This window comes from Polypterus senegalus, chromosome 4, assembly GCF_016835505.1.
Source record: "Polypterus senegalus isolate Bchr_013 chromosome 4, ASM1683550v1, whole genome shotgun sequence".
NCBI lineage: Eukaryota > Metazoa > Chordata > Cladistia > Polypteriformes > Polypteridae > Polypterus > Polypterus senegalus.
The window spans coordinates 205,725,838-205,745,204 of NC_053157.1; the positions used below are offsets into that span (position 1 = coordinate 205,725,838).

The 19,367-nt window shown below is 33.8% G+C and overlaps 1 protein-coding gene across 2 annotated transcripts in view; it reads right to left on the reverse strand.

The window, feature by feature from the left end:
- Positions 1-1,280: 1,280 nt before the first annotated feature.
- Positions 1,281-19,367, reverse strand: part of LOC120527929 (RING finger protein 145-like) — a 41,320-nt gene continuing 23,233 nt past the window's right edge. For both annotated transcript variants that reach the window (XM_039751891.1, XM_039751892.1), the window contains 6 exons: positions 13,919-14,094; positions 12,013-12,153; positions 10,494-10,676; positions 9,937-10,084; positions 6,072-6,428; positions 1,281-2,959 (listed from right to left, as the gene is read on the reverse strand). In XM_039751891.1, the coding sequence (XP_039607825.1) occupies positions 2,081-2,959; positions 6,072-6,428; positions 9,937-10,084; positions 10,494-10,676; positions 12,013-12,153; positions 13,919-14,094 (1,884 nt within the window). In that variant the 3' untranslated portion in view covers positions 1,281-2,080. The remainder of the gene's footprint in view (positions 2,960-6,071; positions 6,429-9,936; positions 10,085-10,493; positions 10,677-12,012; positions 12,154-13,918; positions 14,095-19,367) is intronic.

Genomic DNA, 19,367 nt, shown 5'->3' on the forward strand with positions numbered 1-19,367 from the left:
TGAAGAAGACTGACTGAGCATGAACTCTTCTGTAAACAAAAATAGTGAAAATTTGAGGGGGACCCCAAAAAACTAGAGGTACCACACTGACAGAGCCAAGTGACTTATGTTGTCATCAATGCAAAAGTCTTTTACAACCAAGGCACTGAAAATAAACTTTATCAAATTATCTTAATCCTAATGTGGATCATACTGGTCACAAGGCACCACTCCATCACAGGCTCTACTCATGCACATAATTCATACAGGGGCCATTTTGAAATCACTAATCAACCTAAGCATCATGTGTTTGGGGATGTGTGAGGAAAACTCGTAGACATGTGAAGAACTCAAAAACTCCAAAAAGACAACATCTAGGCATGGGATTTGAACCCATAATTCTCATTTTGTGAGGCACCATTGCATCCCACTGTACCACTGGCACTGAAAAATTTTAAAATTAAGCTTGTTCAAAAACAATGAATGCATTTTTCACTCTTATTAAAGTTGGAAAAAGTCTGAAACAATAGGTCTCGATTTCTACTATACATTCTCTCATATACTAATAATTGTAATTTTGCAATTGCCCATATGACTTAAATTGAAAACAAAAACTTATTTACCAGAAAACAGTAAAATTACCAATCTGTTTGCTAGAATGAGAAAACAAAACTAACACAAAAGTGAAAAAAGAGCTATGTTCTTTCTAATACGTACAACTCTTAAAACAACTTACTCTGATTCAAAAGTCAGAGAAGGCTAGACCTATCCCTGCAGCAATGGGCACAAGGGAGGAACCAACACTACTTGGGGTACAATTCCATCACAGGGCCCACTTATGCACCCACCCCAATAAAAAGATAATTTGGAATCACCGGTTCTTTTGTGATGTGCGAAGAAAGCCAGACTATCGGGACAAAAATCCATCCAGACTAACGGAATATGTGCAACTCCAAAAAGACAATGACTGGGTACAGAATTCAAATCCAGGACAATGGATTTATGCACCATGTTACTCTGCCACCATGTTATTTCTTCTCTTTGCTTACATTATTGAAAGGGTATATGCATTTAGAAAATGTAAATACAACTAAATCACAGCACAATTAGATGTAGAATGTCTAATAGTATTTTTTTTCGTCATTCCCTTAATAATTACTTCAAGAGCAGGTTTTTATATTTAAGATTACAGTGTACCAACATGGTTAAAAAATTGCAAAATGACAAATATCAATTGAATTTGTTTTGTTATTCTGATAACATTATTCTGGTAGCTTAACAAAAATATAAATATTTTAAAATACATCTTTGAAATATTTTATTTTTAAATATAAACATCAACAATTGAAAACAGATGATCTACAAATTCAAATGAAGAAAGCTGATTAACCAAAACCGCTGTCTAATGATAAACATTCTTTTCTGGAATGCAACACTTTTGTTTACATCCCAAAAAACTGATTAAAATAATTTTCACATAAGGCATTATTGTTGTGAAAGTTATTTGCACTTTCCAAAATATCTGACTTTTTTTCCCTTAATTATAATTTTCATTCCTATCATCACCCTTGAGCACAGTGGAAACCAAATTAAAATTGCCGCTGTCAATCTGCGTTATAGCTTTTGACAGGTTCTTATGCAAGATTATTTCTTTTCTTAAAAACTTTTCTAAATACTGGCAACATACAATAACAGAGGCAAAAGAACAGTAATCACTCACCCTATATTTCTGGATTAATTCAAAAACTAAGTATCAATGACAGAACATTGCTTTAATCACCTCCTATCATACAAGACTGTAACCGGGTATTCAATGAAGTTTTAAACATGTTAATTTGGCTTAAGAGTAAAAGGTGAACACATAGCTGTTTAAATCATTTTGAATGCTCCACTGATGCCCCATCAGAGTTACTAAGAACTACTTCAAAACAGAGATAAAACTATTTCTGATATGGATCATGGGGGTTGGGGTGGGGGAGTAGGTAAACTTCTAGATTAATTGCATCTATGTGGTGACACAGGATGATAATGGTCTCTTCTGGATTCATCCTTACGAAGTGAGCCATTTCCAACAGATGCAAAATTAAGTGATATCCCTGAGCTATTTGAAATATGAAGGGTTAGGCATTGGCACATTTGTATTGGTTTGAGAAAGCCTTTCTTCAACAGACAAGAGTGGGTTTGAAGCAGGAACTAGCATTGCATTATTGCCTTCAGCTTTCTCACTGTCATGCTCAGCACCTTTTCCATCGAGAATACAATCAGCATCCAGGGGATACCCACTGTGTGTCAGATTCTGTATGTCTGACTCTGCCTTTGGTTCTACTGTCTCAATGACAGTTTTTATTTTTAAGTCTGTTTTGTTTATATCCATCCGATTGTGCAAACAATCTCTTGATCCTTCAATATGTCTAATAGGCTGTCTCTCAGTCTCATTTTCACCATGTGCAACGAAAGAAAATGAAACACAAGTGTTTGTGGCCTCATCACTTAGACATTCATGGATATCAACATTATTCCCATTTAGTTCTCCTTCTGCATCATTTACTTTAAGTTCCAGTATCTTGGAAGAAGCAGACTGAAGTGGCACTTGCTGAATTAATGGTTTGCTGTAGCTAATGAAATCTTCAGCAGCAGCAGTATAAATAATTCCATCTAATGCCTCATCTTCAAAGGCATTTTTCAATTTTCTTTCTCCTTCTCCAAGTACTTCAGGTGTAGATCCTGAATCTTCTGTACCGATTTCATCGCTAAGCTCAGAAGAAAGACCAATGTCTGTTACTTCAGTACTAAATGTTCTTTCCTGATCCTCTTCTCTTTGGCTCTCCGTCTCATCAGCAGCACTTTCAACATGTGAAGAGACTGTAGGCTTTACTTGCTGATGGCACATTGGGCATGTTTCTTGTATATATAGCCACTTCTTCAGACAATTAGCATGGAAGAAATGTCCACAATAAGTGATGACTGCTGAATTCATCTCCTGCGGTAAAGAGGGAACAACAAATTATGGACATTTTCCAAAAATGAAGATTACTTAGACAAAGTTTTAGAAAAAAATACAGCAATAAAATATGATATTGTACTGAAGGTGCTAATATTCATTTGTTGTCAATATCCGCAAGGAATCTTATTCATATAACGATTACCCAAAAGACTGTTGAAAGTTGATAAACTTTACTGGGGTTAACAAGAAGAGATTTTGGATGGATTTTTTTATACTTACCTTTTAACTTAAAACAACATGCTTACATCAGACTTATTAGAAATATTCCGATAATGCTAAATTAGCTTCAATCCTATAGCAAAATTAATACAAAATAATTAAACACATTAATACACTGTTAAATGCAAACAGACCAGCATATGTATTTAAAAACATTCCAAAATATGACGCATCATAAAGATTAATTAAAGTATTCAAAATGAGAGGCTCTCTGAAACTTTACTGTGAGTAGTAGCACTGGGGAGGATAGATCTGCCTACACTTCATTCTAAGATGATGCTGACAAATTTACAGAGAAATGAGAATACAATAAGATACCACATTAGAAGAGCTATATCTCATTACAGGGAATGTTACTATTGTGACAGTGGATGCTTCATCTTTGATGCAGATTAAACAAATTCAACATACATTTTTAAGAAGGAATTATGTCTGAAACATCTGCAGCTTAGGATGTTTCACAGTGTAGACAACTACTTGTTAGTGAGGAAAAGCAAACTATGTATGATGAAAAATGTGAAGACACATCCTTAACATAGCATACAGTACACTTTGACAAGAACAGACCAGAAAGCAAATGGCACAGAAAAGGAAAATATGGTGTGTTGAGTATGTGTGCTAACATGCATTGCATGGTGATGCTAATAGGAAAATAACACATGAAAAAAAGGATAGACAATTTAATAAATGAGAAAAATTACAGGGATATTTTCTGTCAGAAGATGTAATGTTTGTGAAGAGAGGTAAAGAAGCACACCAAACTGGATGCATGAGATATTTCTAATAGCTAGAAAGTCTCAAATTAGTGGTTTCAGAAAGAGTGAAATTAACAGAATTAGGGTGTAAGTTGCTTTATTAAGTAGAGAGTTGACGGTAAAATAAAGATTGAAAGTAGAGGATATGCAGGCAGGACAGGGGTGTAGGTCCGATTCAGTGATTAATCTTTGTGGGAGGTAGAGGGAAAAGTTTGTCAGCTTTCAACAATCTTTTGGGTAATGGTTATGTGAATCAGCATGCAGTGCGAGGTTGCAGAATCCCCCAAAGTTTTTTCTTTGCCTTTACATATTGATCTTGTAGATATTTCTATTTCTGCCTGCACAAACTTTCATCTTTGTCCAGTGTCTGGACAATTTCACACCATGATATTGTACACATTTGGCTATCTCTGTGTGCTTTTAAATTTGGTTTGTCTAGGTGTGTGTAGCGATGAATCACTTTGCACAACTGTTCCTTGAATGATCCAATATTTTCTTATCTAGAGCATGCACAGTCCACGCAGTCACAAAATTCCGGAGGCATGTGGTCACTAATGTGAGTGTCTGCATGCCATTGACTGCTGATAAAATGTTTGTCACACGCACCATAGTGGACATATACAGCAAATGGGCCATGAGCACTAATTGAGCTACCTAATTCTTGAAGGAACCCAAACTAGCTTTGCTTCTAGTATGGGGAGTTTGTAACAGAAATGCGATTCATGATAATTATATGAAGTTACCAGTTATTATAATGTTAAACTTTTACTCTCATCATCTTATGACTAGCACTATGTGACTTCGCCAAACAGAATATGAACAATAAAGCAATGAAACCAAATGCGATTGTGGTTTAAAAAAAAATAGTATTATTATTGGGTGAACAGTCTTCTAATTTGGTTCATACTACACACAGGCACCGCTGAGCAAATTGCCATGTTTCATTGAATCTCTAAATGAAAACAAGTTTTAAACCTCTACAGGAATTACATGTTTGAGGTATACTTTGGAATACCGTCTTGCTGAAATATTCAACCTCTTTTTCTGGTTTTATTGTTTCTGTTTCCTTGGAACACTAATTAATCTATAGTATTAGTGTTTACTTGGATCTATTCTTCCCTGCTTCCACTGGTATCATATGGTCTGACGTGCCAACTACTACATGACATCAAAAAATAATAGATCTATACCCACATATAATGGCTGAAATGGTATTCTTTTCTTCAAATATTCTTCTGTAAATGTATCTTTCTTGGTTATGATCAGAAACATCAGTTTATGGTTTCTCACACTTTAGTAATTTCATAATCTCTAACCTGCTCTGCATATATATCATGCCAGAACGTTCTACTTTGTCTTCTACTCTTTGTCTTTTCTTCTTCTACTGTTTGTCTTTTATTTTTGCCCCTGCGCTTGGACCTGTTAGGTTTTCTATTCATCTCTCGGGACTTAAAATTATCTTTCTGAAAATGTCTTGTCTCATGATTTTTTTTTATATAATTGAGAGATATCTACAATAAGGGTGAAAACATTTTGAATATGCTAAACTCACTATTAATTTGCTATATTTAATACAATGCAAGAAATTAGTTGAGTTTGCATTAGAATGAGCAAATAGGCATCTTTAACTTAGGCGTTTCTTTTAACTTCCTTTTGATTTCACATTCCTTTAGTAGCATGACACATTTACTGAACAGATTTTTTGCAGATCTCTACGCTGCTGTTGTCTAAATAACTTAATCAATTTTGCTTAATTTAGTTTTCAATACAGAAAATCTGGACCAAACAAAGAAAAGGGTAATATTTTGTGTTGAGAAGACCATGTTTAAAAACCCTTACCTCTAATAAATCAGTCAATAAAATGCTAATTAAACAAAAATAATTTAAGTATAATGCAAAAGAAAAATAAACTAATGAAGCACTCTTACCAATTAAGGAATCATACAACATTGCTCAACTCTATTTATGTTACTTATTTACAGTATATTATTACTGAAAGTACTTTTTCCTAAACTGTTGTAAGAAAGAAAAACATTTTATGAACTCTAGACATTAAGAAAACTTGTCCCATACACCAACAGTGAACAGATGTCAAAAGATTTAAAGTCCCTGACCTGGAAGCAGATGGCACATACATCATTATGTTGACTAATTTGGTGTATTGTTGCTCGTGGTAGAGAATTAATTTTTTTGGCTGCCTCTTGACGCAATAGAAAGCTCTTCCACCCAGACTGAGCTCGCAGCCATACGTTGAAGTAGGAGTGAATGATAATGACAGAGGCACCCATCCAGCTCCATTCCCCAAAGAGAGATTCCCAGGCACCATAGGCTACCACACACACAGCCACGAGGAACTCCAGCACCCGGCTCACTGCATTGACATAGTAGATAATTTCATCTAGCATCTCAATAGGTTTATTGCGCACCAATTCAATCATGAACAGACAGTAGATAAAAAGTGTGCCTACGACCTGCAAAAAGAGAAGGGAATTAAAATAAATCATGTAATCTTTTTTCTTTTTAATTTTTAAATGCAAAGCCTATATTACAAAGCTAGGCATTGTATTTTTTATTTTCAATCATACATTTTTATGTCAAAGAATAGACATGTAAGAAACAAAATAATGTGTACTGATTTTTAAAAGACAAATTCACATTAAATACCCTTACATGTACTAATAAAAAATGTTATTTTAGTATAATTACCATTAATATTTTATTACCTGTATTACCAATTTCTTTCTGACCTTTCGTTTTAATATAAAAAGCGTTTCTACAATGTAAATATGGTAATTAATTATTAATTTTTTTTCTGGATATTGACCTTATAATAAAATAAGAACATAGGAAGTTTGAAAAACAAGGAGGGACCATTCAGTCTGTCATGAATGGCAATACCCAATTTGTCCAACTTTTAGGTGAAGAAATGTTTTCAAAAATGCTAAGGCTTAAGTTATATAACTTCACGGCTGGTCTAGATTACCACAGCTCTTTGCGGAAAATAGTGCTTCCTGTGATTCTGTCCTGAATGCACTTCCCCTTATTTTCTACCAGTGTTCAAGTACATGATTGATGGTTTAATTTAAAAAATGTTGGATCAACTTTATCAATGCTTTTCAGAATTATGTCTCCATGTATCCTTCTCTGCTTAAAACTGAGTTTAGTGTATCAGAACAGGATTTGTCCTTTAGTCCTGGGAGCACTTGGTTGATATTCTCTGAACAACGTCTAGAGAGATGTCTTTTATTTTTGTAACATGGTGACTAGGGGCAGCTAAAAAAGAATGTTATCCTTAAAAATCTGTAATGTTTATCATGAAGACTCTACACAGCCCTCAAGCAGATGTGTAACTCGTAACCCAGACGCTGGACCTGTGATAACAACATTAACCACTGCTAACCTTATTTAGTACATTTTCCAGTTAAAAGGCTTACATTAAAAGATGAGCTATATTAAAAAGTAAAGCATCCCTTCTTTGCAAGGCTGTAACATGCAAAAAGTTATTTGAAGCACGAAAACAAACACCCCATAGTTTAGCACATTCAACTGAATTCACAGTCTGCCAAGCAACTTGGGAATCTTTAATGTGCATAAAAAGTGGTCAACTCACTCCAAAGTAACATGTGGGTGCACTATTGAAACCTGATAGGCTAAGGGTTTTGGTCATCTTACTGAATAAAGACCTGCCTATCTCTTTTCTTTGAAAAAATATTGTCGAATCAGAAAGAGGCTGACATGCATTTATTGTAAAATAAACTCTCCTATCAAGCAATTGCTTTGACTTATGTATGCATATCTATATGCCTTAGAAAACCAAGCCTCTGCTCTTTGGAAAGCAGATAGACTGGGGATTTCAAGTATGAGACCAGAATATCACTTTGATATTATAAAAAAAAATTGTGCATATCCAAATGCTCAAAAAGCAAGTTCTTTGTCAAGCAGTCACTGTAGTATACAGAATCAAAAGTTCAACTGTTTGAAAGTTAAACTTCTACTCTTCTTTACTGGGTAAATATTAGATTTTTTGAAACAAAGATGATCTTAGTTATTAATTTAAAATCTAATACATGCTCAAAGGGGCGGGATATAGAAAATCATGGAATAGGGCATTTTAACTGAAACTCTGGAAACTTCAAGTATAACAGTAAGTAAACAAATGATTTACGTAACTTCTATAAAATCTGCTTTATTGTCAGTCCTGGGGACCGATGAATGCTGGTGAAATTTAGTGTTTTGAGGACACTGGAATTGTTCATCAAATACATTGTTAATACTCAATTCTTGTTACTGTCATTGCACATATCAGTCGGGAGAATGAGTTTTCTAACTGTAGCAGTCTACACTAGGATGATAACCTAATATATGTGCTTTGCTTTTAATAATTTCAACAACATACTAGGCAGAGTATCAGATAACGTTACGCAGATAATAATCTGCGGATAGCTGATACTGGTGCACTGATGTTATTAGTCTGGCCCTATATTTGCCTGTGTTAAATTTTCCTTCTCAGTTTAGCCGAATGTGACTTCAAGCCTATACATATTAAAAAAAAAAATACTATTATACAAACAGATGAAAAAGTACCGGATCCAAATTAAAGTAAAGCAAATGAGACATACAGTATTAGCAATGCATTTTCTAGTAAAATTAAATTTAATGATCATTATTAAAATGAGCACCAAAAAGAATAATCAAAAACAATGCCTGATAGCTAAAAAATGTTAACCAGTAATTACGATGTACTTTACAATATATACTTAAATAAACTTAATAACTATGAGACACATATAGGTTGAGCATACCTAATCCAAAATGCTCCAAAATCCAAAACTTTGAGGGCCAACACAATGCCACAAGTGGAAAATTCCAAATATGACCTCAGTTTCACATGTGGGACTCTCATCAATGTTCAATCCATTTTTTTTTATACTGATTAGTGTATTTGAATAACACATAAGCTCAAATTTACCATTTATGAACCGTCTTCTTCAATCCCACTTTGAATATTGAGTGCCTCAAAAAATATATAACTGAATAACAAATGGGGTGTGGGGGTTGGAGGGCAGTGGCGAAGGTTTGGGGGCATTTTGCCCAGAGGGGACTGGGCGGTCTCATGGTCTGGAATCCCTACAGATTTAATTTTTTCTCCAGCCGTCTGGAGTTTTTTTGTTTTTTCTGTCCCCCCTGGCCATTGAACCTTACTCTTATTCGATGTTAATTAATGTTGATTTATTTTGTTTTCTTATTGTGTCTTTTATTTTTCTATTCTTTATTATGTAAAGCACTTTGAGCTACTGTTTGTATGAAAATGTGCTATATAAATAAATGTTGTTGTTGTTGTTATTAACAAAGAGTGAAAGGCTTGAAAACAGCTCAGTGGTACTTGCAAACCGATGTGTGGGAAGGGGGAGTTGGAGGTGCAATAATAGTTGTGCGGCAGTTCAGAAGTACTATACAACACCTGCGTACCTTAAAGGCAACACTGGCTGCAGAAGTTCATCAGAGCCTATTTGTTATTAACCATCATCACCGTCAGATCTATGTGCATTACTATGTGTTTTTTTTCTTACTCTCTGCCTACAGTAACCTTTTAATGAAAGCACAGCAACATAAGTGGAGACCGAGAGGCTACTTTTGTTTGTTGTTGCCATTACCTAAAAGCTGAAACAGGTATTCTGCTCATTCTCCTGAGCACAAACTTTGTTTCATGCATAAAGTTATTAAAAATACTGTATAAAATTATCCTCAAACTATCAGCATAATGTGAAAATTAGGCCAATAGATGTTATGGTTAGACTTTAGTGGTCCTGTTCTCAAGATGCAGTATCTCATTATGTATACGGAAACATTAAAAAATCTAAATATATCCAAAATACTTCTGGTCTCCAGCATTTTGGATTAGAGATACTCAACCTGTAGTATAACCAGTAAACAAAATGAATTCTAACATCTATTTTTTCAATATCCACAAACATGTACCTGCAATGATGTTAGCATACAGCTAGAGACAAGAATAAGAAGCCAAAAATCCATATGAAAAAACTGGGAAATTTTATAGGCCATGAATCCTGGAAATATCAACAAAAAGAAGCACATACTGACCCCTCGAAAATGTTTCCATGGACTTCTGTAAAAAAAAAAAATGGTAAGACTATCCTGGAACAGGAGTAATTGGTAATAATTTAAGAAAATTATTAAATATTCAAAATATCTAAGTTTCATGAACTGAAAACATAGCTGAAGTGCAGGCAAACTGATCTGGGTTTTCATTTTAATAAAGGGAAGTGTATCATGTCACTGGAAAGTAGCTATATGTTGTATGCTGGTTCAGCATTCAAGTAAGAATTTCAAAGTGCTCATGACAAATACACTACTACCACTACTACAACTACTACCACCACCACCGCATCATAGGTTGGACAGTATTTTAGGCACATTTAAAGAATTACGTTCACAATAAATCTAATATTATCTGTATAATATTAAACAAAATTATAAGAAACCATAAAGTTTCAATATCTGACTTGTACTCTCACCTGTTACGAGAGGCCCCAAGTGCCAATATAATAGGGTCTGTGATTTCTATCATAGACTGAAGTGTTGATGTTACCACAATAAAAAGGATTATACTAAGGAGGAAGGTGCGCTGCAGGACCTGCATGTCTAACAGTCCTGTCTGGACAGCCAGCAGAAGAAGAGTAACCCCTTCAGTTACACCCCTGACAAAAACAGAAAAAAAACAAATTATTTGTCTACATTTACATGACCTATGTATAAGAAAGATTCAGTTTAAAACTTCTTAAAAAGCAGTTTCATAAATACACCTTTTTAATCTTGTCATTCCAATGTGCACTTTTTTCTTTATATATTAAAAACAAAAAAAAACACAGAATGTACTGTGGCATGAAATATGTACTAAGAAACAATGGTGGATGCCAATTGCTTTTTACACTGCATACTCCTTACCACTGCATTTCAGCATTAGAACATTTATGTTTTAAAATATCACAATTTTATTAGAAACACATTTTACAGACAGCAGACAGCAGACTAAAAGGTCAATGTATTCTACGGTTGCAACTAAATGTTTGGTGACATGTCAGTAGTGCTATGACAATGAGACAACCATTGAAAAAAATATTAATGATCATGTTAAAGTATAACTCTTGATCAGACTGTACATATTTTAGCCCTGTTTAATATTCATCTGCTCAAAATGAAAAGCTTGGCAAAAATTATGAACTGTTATTGATCCTCCAGACACAGGAAAAAAGCTGTAAATATTCACAATACTATTCCAAAATACATGCTGTTCATGTAAGGATTTCTCTGCAATTAGAAACAAAATGTAGAGCACTGAACATATAGGCCTCAAAGTCAGCAATTTCAAGGGACTGTCCTAACCTTATAACAGACCACTGAGGACAAATAAGCATTTGTGAAAAACCACTAACTATTTAAAAAAGCTGAAATATAGTTCTAATGACACAGAACTAGAATAAACTGCCCTGGGACCACAAAATGCCTTCACAAGTATTACAGATTTTTCTTATTCTGCTTCAGATATTTTCTAAAGTGGAGTGGTATTTTAAAATTTAAAAATGATATACTATTTATAAATATTGTACATTTCAAAGTGTAGAAAACTACTTTTTTTAAGAATGTGAAAACAAACTGTTTAATGAAACATTTTTCATTTTGCTAAGGTTGTTCTTTATTTTAAATAAAAATGAATTAACTAGAAAATACATAATGCTGATTAACTTGTGTAACTGTCACAAGTGACAATATGCATTAGCAGGACATGTTTTGCACAAAAATCTTTTTGTATATTTGCCACTGTAAAACCAATAGTTGTGTTATGTTAAGAAAGGATAAGCAGTGTAAAAAAGGGAGGATGAGGAAAGGAGATGAAATAAAATCCAGAATGTGTTTATTTGGACTGAACATGGTTCGACTACAAGTTCAGCCTTGTAATAAGCCAATCAGAAGAATTAGCATTTAACAGAAGAGCAAAAACAAAAGTTAGGTTAACATAAATATCTTGCCTCTTACCTGTGCATGACATTTTCATTCTGAATTGCTGCAAAACCACCAAGGTAGAATTTACAGAGATTTAAAAGACCAAGTGCCAGGTAGGAAATAACAAAAGTTAAGCCAAGCAATGAGTATGGGGTACTGCAACACTCTGATATACTGGAGAGAAAAAGAGAGGGGACAAAAACACAACCAGAAAGCATGAAGTACAAAACATGTTTTCAACTGGTAACTATTTAAAAAGCATTTATCTGTGAACTTCCTAACATTATACTGAACTAAACAAAACTCTTTAACTGTTAATAATGTATAACCCTAATTTCATTCATGCTGGGAGCTCCTACTACAGAAAATTAATGGTAAATTACTGAATGTGTTGTATGGGTATTTTATGATCAAAAAAATGGTAAAATGTTTACCAAAAAAAAAAAAAAAATTATTATTTTGTCTTTACATTAAAATTACACCACAAACCTAAGTCTTTATCTATTGCCTAGACTAAAAAATAGAATTAAAACTTTAACAAAAAATGTCTTCAAAACTTGTTTAACATTTTCTGGATCAAAACGTTTTGCTATTTAGAAATTATTGGTACTCAGTATGTCTGAATGAAAAGGAATGAAAATGTTTAGATTTCTTTCTAGTCACTCTTAGTTAAGTAAACTAGAAAGTGAAGTTTCATCACACGGCCATGACATTGCTAAGAAAAGGATGCTTGTCTAAACAGGATCTAGAAAAAGTAGAAATCTTTAACGGATACAACTAAGAAAACAATGATCAACAGAAACACAGGGAGTTCAGTGACTAGGAGTAAAGATGTGTTGTACAAAAAGCTCTGCATAATAACGGTACATAAAGAAGGGAAGCAAAACACAAACCATAAAAAAGATCCCTCTTAAGACTAGTCTAGGCAGAAAGATCAACAGTAAGTCACCTGTGTTTTAGGGAATGGTCTTATGTACTGATGAGAGAAACTGAGCTTTTTGGCAAACAAGGTGCTAACTGTAATGCAGATAAACACTGTTTATACTCAAATAAATACTATCTCAACAATAAAGTAAAGTAGAAGTATCATTATGCCGTGAGAGTACGACTTATCACCATGGTCTGGGCAATTCTTCTTGACTTCAGAGCAACTGAGACACCTACCACAACAAACTTAAAACTGTTATTGTGTCAGAAGGTGATTCAATCAAATATGAAAGTGTAATGTCCAAAGGAATTTACAAATGGCACAAGTCTTAAAAGTAAAAAAGTTCATCATATGTGAAAAATATATTGTTTAGCACTGAAATCTAATTCATACACATTATATATTATTTTGATCTTACAAACACACACACACATATATACAGTATATATATACTATATATATATATACAGTATATATATATATACACATATATATACATTCTGTATGTCTGTGTGCAAAAAGGTATGTATGTATAATGTTTTTATCATGACAATTATAAAACACTTCATTCTTTGTGACTGAGAACGAAAAATATTACATTTCCCTTTTAGCTTGGTATTTTAAAATGCCGTCTGAACATTACTTTCTATTATACCTGAAAAAATGTATTTTACTTGGAATTTTTTTTTACTAAAATTTGCAGGATTCTGGACAGAAATCATAGCATGTCTATATGTGTTGCCAATATTGAAAGACACCAAACAAACATAAGTAATTTAAAAAAAAACTAAAAATAAATTTGCTTAGCTGATACTGCTATTCTTCAATGACATAAAGATACTGTATATTAGGTTATAAATATGTAACCCTGACATTACTTCCTAAAAATATGAAGAAATACAAGTAACATAATACCAAAATCTGTTGAAACAGAAAGAAATTCAGATTATAGATATAAAAAAGTATATTGAATACTGATGTACAACTGATGACAGAAAAAAAACACTTTACCTGGTAAGAAAAACAAATACTATTCCCTGATGGATAATTAAGTTGTTGCTGGATGAAATATAAGTGTAGATCTGAACAACGAAGAGTATCAGCCAGAACACGCTGAAGAGTGCAGGAACTGCAAACTGGTTCCAAAGGGAGACACCAAGCGCTAGTAGCCTAGATAGTTCAATCACCTACAGGAAGATGGAAAAAATAAACCCAGCTGTGAAAACTATATATATTTGTTCAATTATAATTTGCAAAGATCTGCAAACTGGGAAATATTTTTTGTTAAACATTCTCTCCTCAGTAATCCCAAGGTCATCCCATTGATCTGGATATGCAATATCTTTCAATATCTTTTTGTACTGGACAACAGAATGATTTTGTTTTTTCATGTAGTTTATTTTTAAATGAAAGACATCAGTAAACCTTCCTAATAACTGAAATAGCACTATGTAGTTTATGGTTGTTTTGCATTGTGTTTCAGTTTAACAAGATGATACACTCCTAGTCATTTTAATTGTTAACTACAATGTCTCGATATGCATGCTTATGAATGTACCTGGGTGTACTAAGATTTACCCCAATACACAACATTTTAAGACTGAAGAATTTTTACTATTTTATTTGTAAAGATTTTTCTGAACTACACATTAAAAACAAGCCATATGAGCACTACGGCTAAACCCTTTGTCTTAAGAGTGCTAATTTTCACATTTAATGTATCCACCCCTTTAGAAAGCACCAAGGAAGCAAAACCAATTAATGGGTTACCAAATTCAGAATATTTAAATATATTTCAGTTTGTGATATGCATTTACTAATGGAAAAATAACACAAATATACGGAGAGAATCTTAAACTCAGATTTTCTTTTTGTAGAAAACATACTGAAGCTCAGCTATTAAAAACGTCCATTGAGAATCAATGTGGCAAAGAAAGCAGCATCAAAATGGAAGAACAAACATGAAAAACCTTGAATTTTTGCCTTCCCATTCGGTACAGAAACAGGCTAAAGATGTTCAGAGTTAGGTTAGCTACAGTGCACTCCAATTCTTTTCATTATTTGTTTAATTCATCCACCTGTTTACAGTTATAAAGATGATGAAATTTACCCTGAAGGTTCAGCAAAAGCAGTCTGGTGTAGTCTAGGAAAAACAGTTTGCCTAATCAAATACATTTGCCACTGCCATAATGCTCTGAACAGCAGAATAAAAACAAAATACATAGCAGGAATAATGAGTTATAACTGTTAAAAAGGAGGGAGGAAACCTCAGACAAGATAAAATGAAATATAAATGCTCTGTAAAATTCACTGTATGCTCTGTTAATATAGAAAAGAGCAATTCACAAAGAAATTAATGGTACTAAACCCCTTTATTTTTTGCAAACCAGCTTAGAAATGTCTTCAAAAACCTTGCACATACTTCAGCATTAACAAGTTGGTGTGAAAATAAACTATTCAAACGTTTTATTTAACAATGTTTTTCACAGAGACAAATGATTAACATTACAGTATAAATACAGTTAACCTCATTAACCATCATCATAATTTTGTATAAGGGGTGGGATGGTGGGATAGTGGCAGAGCTGCCGCCTCACAGTAGGGCACTTATGTTCATGTCCCTGGTGTTCCCTGGATGGAGTCATGTGTTCTCTCGTTGTCACTGTGGGTTTCTTCAAGGTGCTCCGGTTTCCTCTCACAGTCCAAAGACATTAGGTTTAGGTGAACTGGCATTGCTAAATTGGCCCCTCTGTGCGTGTGTGCGTGTGCAAGTGGATTTCACCCTGCGATGGAGTGATGCCATGTCCAGGTGTTGTTAATGTTTAAGTATGAATTCTCTATGAATAAACTGGTTATGAGGCCATGTAAACCCTTAACCAGGTAATGGTTAAGAATTTTACAGTTAAAGCATTTCTGTTGCACTCTGTTGACTTGCAAATGTCTTTGCTTCGCACACACACCCAGCAGCCATGGGAAAAAAACAATGGAAGCAACCATAAAGATAAATTTCCTAAGGCATATTCTTGGGCAATCATATTATTCCTTCTCCTGGTTGAAATAATTTATCTCAATATTTTAGAAATCACTCATTTTCACATTTCAGCAGGACAAGCGCAGGAAACACAGGCTCCATGTCTGTTTTCGTAATCACACCAGTCATTGATGATGTTCAATTCTTTCTTATCATGTTTTTGTGACTTCTAAGTGTTTTGCTTAAAAAGAACTACATAAGTGGACTTGTGTTTGTTATCAGAGTTTTTTTTTAAGAAACCTGCCTTAAACATGTTACTCATCTTATCCTGGTTTTGTGTGTGCATGTAAATATTCTCATTCACTGCAGATCTAAATTTGCTTCAGAGCACAGTGAAATGCTGACTGTGGAGCATTTTAACATTATCCAGAGCATGCATTTAATCACTAGTTTCAGATTCAACATTCTGTTCACAAGGTCTCATAAGTTACAAATCCACTTGTTACTTGGTCTTTAAAAACTGTGGACTAAGTAACACAGTATTCTAGTAACATTTTTGAAAGATTACTTCTGTAAAGCCTAATTTGTTTTCTCATACAACACACTTTTGAGTTTAAGTAAACTTAAAGTGAAACTATACCTTACAGCCAGCCTATTCAAATAGCAGTCCATGAGCCACATGCAGTCTAGAAGCAACTGCTGAGTGGCCCACTGGCCTAGCCTATTGGCCCATCAGAAACGCAGAGAAAAAGCGAGGAAAACACATTTCATAAGCTTTCAGAAATTGCTACATAAATTTCTACAGTAGTACAGACTATGAATGCTATGAATGGAACACTTCGCTAAGTCCTAGCAATATTCAACCCACAAGGCCACATTCAACCCACAATGCAGTGAATTGTTGTGTGTCTGAAAATTGTGGTGGTAGTCAATGATAGAGTTTTTTTATTATTTTGGTGAAGGTACCTCAACCGAAACAGCTGGTCGTGGCATCGACTACATATTAAATTATCGACTACAAATTAAATGATTCTAATGTATAATCAATTGTGCGCCTAGTCTAAGATATATTCCAGTTTCATCAAGTAAGTGTGAATGTCAGTTTTCACAAACCTAATCTAAATGTTACTCCAATGAGAGCCTTGTTACTGACAAACACAGTCTCTTCACTTCACTTCATATGATTGGTTGGCCCTCCACTCACACGCTTCGATCCTGGGGATTCACTGCTGTTATGAGGACAACATTCAATCATTGACACTCAAAACAAATAACTAATTAAAAAAACTTAATTTGATGAACATATACAATTAAGCACTGATTGCTTTGCGGGATGACATAACTTTTATGTAGAATTTAGAGCTTGCTATTAACCTTGGATATTATTCTTCAGTTTTGTAATTTTAAACTATCAAGCACATTATACGGTACAATACACCTATGCAGGTGCCATAATGCTAGCACCACTGCCTCACAATAAGGAGATGCTGGTTTCCCATCTGTATGAAGTTTCTTCCCTGTATGAAGTTTGCAAAGCTTTTTGAGTACTGTAGTTAGTAAAGCGCTATATAAATACGAAGAAATATGCCTGACGATATGTTATGCCTGACAAAATGTTACGTTCTTTCACCACAGAAACAAAACATATAGCGCTAGGACTCTTGGCCTCTATATACTGTCACAGTACCTCAAACTTGATCCAAATGCAATATATGCGTGCTACCATCATTTTATTTACAAAAAGGCACTGCTAATCACAATTGTGGTGATTTAAAATGACCTATGTTCCCTCAAGTGTGCAACAGACATTGTATTCGTATGTGTTATTTACTGTTATCACTTTGATAGCATTGATTGTTCTTTTTCATTCTGTTAAATGTACTTTGTGATGTGCCCAGAACATATGACCAAAATATTTATTTTATTTCAAAAGGGAAACAAATGGCATTGCTAATACTTTGTGCTATTTTGTTTTATGCCTTTATAGATGTAACAAGGTCAGATATGACCAACATGTTTTTTTTTTTTTTTCAAAATTAGAAAAAAGAATCTACCTCAGATTCTGTTCAGTTATAGCTTTTTTAATTGTTTTTTTATGCACTTGTTTTATTTGGTTTTCAATACATTCACTTGTGTGGTTTAAAACCTGCTGCTTACCAGCTGCTGAAAATGTCTGGCCTTGCTAAATTTCTTGGTTTGAAAATCTGGCCCAACTGACTTTATAATTGACTAGCCCAGCCTTACAGTATGCATTTGCAAATGTTTATTCTACACTAAAGCTACCATTATGAAGGAATAATCTGACAGATAATATTTTCAGTACAGTGCAACTTTTAATTTTCTAGAATGTGCAAATCAACATGTAACATGTCGCCATTTTCTAGCACCATGATTAGTGGCAATAATAACATTAACTCAAAACTTCTGAATCCTTACCTCAAAAAAATCTCACAAGACACTTATCATAACACACAATTTTATACCACATAACACACTATACACTAAATGCGACATTATGAAAATATTTTAAAACAAGAGGCTATGTGAATAAAATTATACATTTACAATGCAGACTGTATTGAAGTAGTATGAATTATACAGCTATATTTCTTTTGCCACTGTTCAGTGTAAAATGAAGCATGGTTTACAATTATAGAAGTGTATATTTTTAATGTGAAACCTTTACAGGCATGTAAATGATCTATAAAAATCTTTATATTTACTTAGAATATAAATAACAACCATCTACTACTCTCTGTGTGACCTGCAGTGAATTGATACTAGGTTTTTTCCTATCATGTCCTAAATGCTGCTAAAACTGGCCGTCTTATAGCAATCCTGACTTTGATTTAACATGTTTAGAAAAGGCCAAATGATTGAAAACTCATTTAAATGTCTCAGCACAAACAGAAAATTTCCCTACTCCTGTTTTCTGGATTAAACAGAAGAAATGATCTTTCTTTGTGAGCACTATCTTATTAAAAACAAAACCAATATTTAAGCTTTTCAAACAATTGAAACAATGGTGAAGGACCAATGCAATAAAAGAGGCTTGTAATTTTTATAAAGTGCCCTATATATGTGAGTGTGGATGAGTGTATATGCACTTTAATGGGGTCCTATCCATGACTGGTCCCAGGTGTAATCTGGATGCAGCCACCATAGTCTATGCTTCCTTATAAAAATTACTTTGAATAAGAATAGTCTGAAAATAGGAAAGCTTTAATTCTAATAATCCATGCATCTTTGTACTTAACTAAAAGAAGCACATACAGTAGTCGCCCCACCCTCAAGAACACTGGGGGACACCCAGTAAAATGATCAATTTTCTTAACATTTTATTAGCCATAGTACCAAGCAGATATGTCTGAGCAATACAGGCCAAAAGGCACAGAGACATATATAAAAAGCTGTAGAAAGAAACACAAAAGAAGTATATTAATTACAACATAAAAGGTACAGTGGGTATGGAAATTTTTGAATTTTTGA